The 6,000-nt window shown below is 34.3% G+C and overlaps 1 protein-coding gene across 2 annotated transcripts in view; it reads right to left on the bottom strand.

Moving 5' to 3' along the window:
* Positions 1-739: 739 nt before the first annotated feature.
* rasa1b (RAS p21 protein activator (GTPase activating protein) 1b) overlaps positions 740-6,000 on the bottom strand; it is a 192,723-nt gene continuing 187,462 nt past the window's right edge. For both annotated transcript variants that reach the window (XM_072582822.1, XM_072582817.1), the window contains exons 25-26: positions 3,924-4,058; positions 740-2,898 (exon numbers count right to left, since the gene is read on the bottom strand). In XM_072582822.1, coding sequence (XP_072438923.1) covers positions 2,821-2,898; positions 3,924-4,058 — 213 coding nt within the window. In that variant the 3' untranslated portion in view covers positions 740-2,820. The remainder of the gene's footprint in view (positions 2,899-3,923; positions 4,059-6,000) is intronic.

Here is a 6,000-nt window from a genome sequence, read left to right as displayed (position 1 = left end):
CAAAGTGTGGAAGAAACTTAGTAGCTCTGGTAGCAACTCTGAAGAGAGAGATTTAACATTTCCACTATGACTTCAGAACCCAATTCCTATGTATATCAGTTTTGCATGGTTATTTTGAACTTTTTTACAAGATACTTCGTACCTTGGAATATTATTTTGCAATTTGTATTAACATACTTTTAGTATAATGATAAAGTGTGATTCTTGCCAATGTCACTTTCTTTTTGAAGAACCAAAGAAGTCAAATGTGTTTTGACAGTATAGTTAATTTAGTACTTGACTTTTAAATATATATATCTATTACTAGAAGTGGGAATTCTTCAGAACATTTGGGATGCTATTAATCATTCAGATGTGAAACCACATGTTGTTTCAACAGGCTCATTATGCTAGTGGTGCCACACAGTCTTGGTGAAAACCTTGTGTGCTGCTTTTCTAACTTTCTGGATGATACCAAATCTTAACACAGGGTGACAAGTCAAGAACTGACCTTGCACAGTTTGTCTATTAACAAGACATGTAGAGCCCGGCTTTTACTTGTAACTTTTTTCTTTAATTCAGAATGAAAAATGTTCATGAAAGATTTATTACTTCACTTTATTATTTTGCCTTTAATCTTTTATCTTCATTTCAACAAGTATTTTCGCAGAAATCACAAAAGTAAATGAACTTTATACTTGTATATTTACACTTTAAACACCTAACATTCACAATAAAGGAAGGAAAACATACACAATAATTTTAAAACAATGCGCAGTTTGTGTATTATACCAAGAAACATACAAAAAGGTGCATATATGTACCATAAAGAATTTGCACTTATTTCATACCTTTCCACAGTTCTTTACAGCCGATTAGATACATTTGAAATGTGGTCATCTTTTTGAAAATTCTTAATAGGATGTGGACACTACTAATAAGTCATCATTTATTGCCCCATTTTAATTTGACTTAAGGCAGTGAGCTGATTTCACAAAACAGTTATATTGTGAAGTTTCACCCATATTGCTGATAAAAAGAAGTTACAGGAGTGTGAGCAGTAACAGTTTTCTGACTGTTTTTGTCTTAGATCTTCAGTATCCACGGTTCTTTATTTTACCTTGTTTGGTCTTCTGTTCTGCTAAGTTGCAGTTGTATGATTACAAGCTGAACATTCAATGGTTGGCAAGCAGATTTAACTCGAGTCCTTTCATTTTCAGGACTTGAAATTGCATGCAAAACCTTTTAAGCTTTCACATTCCTAATCTATACAGTTGTTGCAGGCTTTTGTTGCACTGTAGTTGCCCTTTTGTTTTTAGCTGCATTTGCCATAGATTTAATTTACTTTAATATGTAAAATTATTTGAAGCCAAAGTAGTTTGAAGCTGTTCAGACTGTTGCAATTTGATATTAAGCTACTGCATAATGCTGGCTTTGAAACTCAACTAAAACAGCTGCATCATGTTAGTGGCAAATCCTATTATGTTGCTTCTGAGCAGCAGCATGAAACAACTAGCTTCACTGGATGCTCAAAGTTTTGAGAAATCTTAAAGCCTGACTGCACCGACCAGTTCATGCTTGCAAAACTCCGAAGTTGAACCTTAGATTTTGGAATTGGACAATATTTGATTCCATTTTCCAGTTTATTTCTGAGGGTAGTACTTTGATAAGAATTCATCTGCATGGTTTAAAATTTCAAAATTTGGCAGTTAACCATCAGTCATTAATTGATTCTAACATTATTCATTATAAATTATACATTAACAATTTTAATATTTTAACATTCTATCACTCTCCATGTCAATGCCTATACCAGAGTTTATTTGCCAATCATTTAGCACTCTATTACAAAATAAATGTGTTTGCCCGTTGCAACTTTTTGCAAATTGTTCTGATGAGCACAAGATTTTGACAAAATGTCATTGTCCTTTTTCAGTGATACTCAAATTCTGTGCTACCAAATGACTTAAATGGTTGAACTTGTGTCAGTTTCAATACTGTTTTTCATTTATTGAAACAAAAGGCAAAGTACTTTACAAAATGGTTTAATAAGTGCATGCATTTCTGATACAATGATCAATAAATTTATTCAACTATTGAATTTGTTTACATTTGTAAACATTATACATACAAAGCTTTTGATTAAGTAACTTTAACAGAATTTTTTCTCATTACTGCTTTTGTTGGAAGACTCAGCCAATTGTACAGTGTAATTAAACTGATCAAAATTAGTGGCACAATAAATGCTATGTATGCTCTGTCTGCACATGTCATGCAATGAATGCTTATTGCAGATTTCTTTTTGTATAGTATAATAACCAGTCTTTAGTGAGGAACCTTGGTATTTAAAGACATTTCCAATAAGCTGTAAATATATAACCAGAGATTAAAGACGTGAGCAGTCTTAACCATACAAGTAATCAATCAGAAGTTTCAGTACAAACACTTTACAGCTTGTACTCCAGTTTTCACAAACGTATCTCATCATCTGACTGACATTTCATACTGTAGTTCTGGATAGATCCTGGGAACTTTGGCAACTTGAAACATTAAACACCTTATGTTGTCGATTCACCTAGCTTTGTGAAAGATGACTAGTACATCAAGGCTCAATGGCTAGTGACTTGTTCAGAGAAAAAAGTGCAAGAGGAGGTCTGCACAAATAGCTAACTTGCTGATGCGATTGACCAATTGTTTTTCTGTTGCATAGTTCACACACTAGAAGAAATGTTGTATGTGAGTATTTATTTCAGATGTAACAAGAAAGGAGATTGTTGTGAAGTGTCCTCTGATAAACCTGGGACATGTTAATCCATGCAGAATTTCTGACCAGGAAGGCTGCTACCTACTAGATGCAGAATACTGATTTCGTTTCTGTTGCAACAGTTCTGTAATCGCCAGAAGTTTTTTCAAGACATGCTGAAAAATACAGACATCAGGAATGTCATCAGATACTGTTAACAACACATGAAAACATGTCCCTAAAACTATATATGATTTAATATTGATTTACTTATTTAATGTATAGGACATAGACAAGGAAGCAAGTTGGAATAGAGCATGGTGAAACAGATTAGAATCACTGATCACAGTCTGTATTGTAAAGCAGGAGCATAGTAGATTTATGATGTAAGCCAAGAGATCGAGATCGAGATCAAGATCAGATATAAAGGAGTAGAAGCAGAATAGAGATTCAAAAAGGATAGCAAGAGATCAGATAAAAAGAAGCATGGAATCAAAATGTGAACATGAATGAAATCAAACACAGGAAAAAAACAATATGACCTCACAAGCAGTGTTAAGGTTGAGAAAGTAAGCCAAAGTATAAGATAAGAATTAAGTAAATTGAAAATCATTAACTATAAATTATAATCTAAGATTTTTAGAAGTTAAAATAAAATGTTTCATTTAAAACTCCTATAAAATGAGAAGCAGCTCATGCAGCAGTAACTCACATGTCTATTTATTTATTTATGTACAGTTTAACAGTTGCACACATAGGAAAAAAGTAGAGAGTTTGGACTCGATGGCATGCTCACACTGCTCAATGTGAACAATCCTGGATACTTCTGGAATCCTTGATATCCAGGTCTGTAGGAAGTGTTATCATCTGCAATAATTTGTGCTCAAGAGATTCATAACTTGAGCCAGAAGTGATACCAACTGCTGCTCATCAGTGAAGTTAATAGCTTCATAAACAGTGCATTTATAGATGTCATATCTTACAGTTTAAATACTTGCAGACAGAGAATTACTGTGGTTAATTGATTTAGATTACTTAAGTTACCAGACCAGTAAACCTAGAAACTCAGGGTAGTTCAACAATTATGGCTCAATTCATATGAATTAAGTTCCCATACATTGCCTTTCCCATTGCAACTAAAAATTTTAATTAGAATTTTCTTTAATTTTAATGAAGTGACAAAATTAAAAATGGGAGTTACCTGCTGGACTCCTCGTTCGTTGCTTAATGTGCGAAGTTCATCCGAATGTGCTGCACAAACTTCGTGCAAAGCTGCCAAGTCACGAGACAAATCAGTCCTAAAGTGCTCTGTAGTGTCAGGAAGCTCAGGGACATTCTAAATACAATGAAATATCTCATTTAGGTTTAAATTCACTTTATTTTTATTAAATGAAATCCAGGCTGGTCATCAAATGTGAACCTTGCAAGAATGCATCTGTTCTTTCCCAAGGTGAAACTAAATCTGTTGTGATGTGAGCACGTTGATGGATACAGATCCATTTAAAAAGGGACAAGATAGTTCCACAACATGGAATATCTGACAATCAGAAAATGAAGACATCATTTTCCCTTAGGATTATGTAATTTAGCTGTAGCATTGCCATTTATTGAATGGAGTTAAATTCTCATATACAATAAGAACACATAATTAAAACTCAGAGTACTTTGAGATGCTGATGGTCCAGTAATTTTGTATAAAATTCGTTCATGGACTATCAGAAATAATAAAATGAGTGAGAAATACAGATAAAAAAATGAGACATAGTTTTTTCCTGGTTTGTTTACAATTGTGATCAATTAAAGAGTCAGAAGGATAGAATAAACTAAGAAAATATTTGATCATATAAAACTTTTGGCACAGAAGGAAGCCATTTGGTCGATCATATCTGCACTAGCTCTTCAAATAAGCATCAGGACCAACTATCAATTCCCCTGCCCTCTTGAATGCCTCAGTTGAACCTGTCTCTACCACACTTCCAGGCAGGGTATTCCATAACTTAACGATACACTGAGTAAACAAGTTTTTTTCATATCAATCTTAGTTCTTTTGCAAATCAACTTTAAATCTCTGCCCCCTCATTCTTGTTCTTCTTTACAAGCGGGAACAGTTTCTCCCATCTAGTCTATCCAGTCCACTCATAATTTTTATAATGTTTATCAGATTTGCTCTTAGTAGTCTTCTCTCCAAGGACAGCAGTCCCAAAAATCTAATTCTATCCTCATAACTGAAATTTCTCATCACTGGAACCATTCTTGTAAATAATTTCTGCAATGCATTTATATCATTAATATAAGTAATACCCAGAACTGTACAAAATACTCCAGCTGAGGTCTAATAAGCATCTTTAGAAGTTTAACATCACTTCTTTGCTGTTGTATTCTATACCCCTATCAATAAAGCTGAGAAAACTGTATGTTTCAGTTATTGTTCTCTCCAACTGTCCTGGCTATCTTCAATAATCTATGCACATATACATCCAGGTCTGCTGCTTTGCACTCCCTTTAGGATTGTACCCCTATTTTCTGTCTTTCAACATTCTTCCTACCAATGCATCAGTTCACACTTTTCTGCATTGAAGCTCACTTGCCACTTATATGCCTACTCCACCAATCTATGTCCTATTAGAGTTCCACAGTTTACAATTTTTCCAAGTTTCATAGCATCTGAAAACTTTGGAATTGTCCTCTGCACATCAGGATCCATATCATTAATATATTCAGGAAAAGCAATGGTCCCAATACCGACCAATACCGTCCCAATATCCACTTAGCATTATTCTGTCTCCTATCACTCAGGAAATTTTGTATCCATGTTTCTTTTGCCCCATTTATTCCATGACCTATAACGTTCCTCATTAGCATTGTATCCAATGCTCATTTATACCGCACCAGTGTTTCCCTCATTGAACCTTGCTGTTACCTCGTCAAAAACTCCAGCAAATTAATTTGACATTTCTTCTTTCAAAATCCATGTTGATTCTCCTAATCAACACATCTTTCTCCAAATACCTACTAATTCTAACCTGAATAATTGTCCCTACCACTGAATGTAAATTGAGTGGTGCGTAATTACTGGACCTTTCTTGGTCAAGATCATAATGTTTGCAATTTTTCAGATTTCTGGCATCTTCCACTAAGTCTAGTGAAGACTGAAATATTATTGCCAGTGCCCCTGCAATTTTCACACACACTTTCTCATCTGGTCCTGGTAGCTTGTCGACTTAACGTACCAAACGAAGAAATGTCACTCGCCCCAAAACATTAACTCTGCTGTCTCT

Source organism: Chiloscyllium punctatum, chromosome 2 (genome assembly GCF_047496795.1).
Source record: "Chiloscyllium punctatum isolate Juve2018m chromosome 2, sChiPun1.3, whole genome shotgun sequence".
Taxonomy (NCBI): Eukaryota; Metazoa; Chordata; class Chondrichthyes; order Orectolobiformes; family Hemiscylliidae; genus Chiloscyllium; species Chiloscyllium punctatum.
Note: the sequence above shows the minus strand (reverse complement) of the source record. Positions and strands in the feature narration are given on the sequence as shown.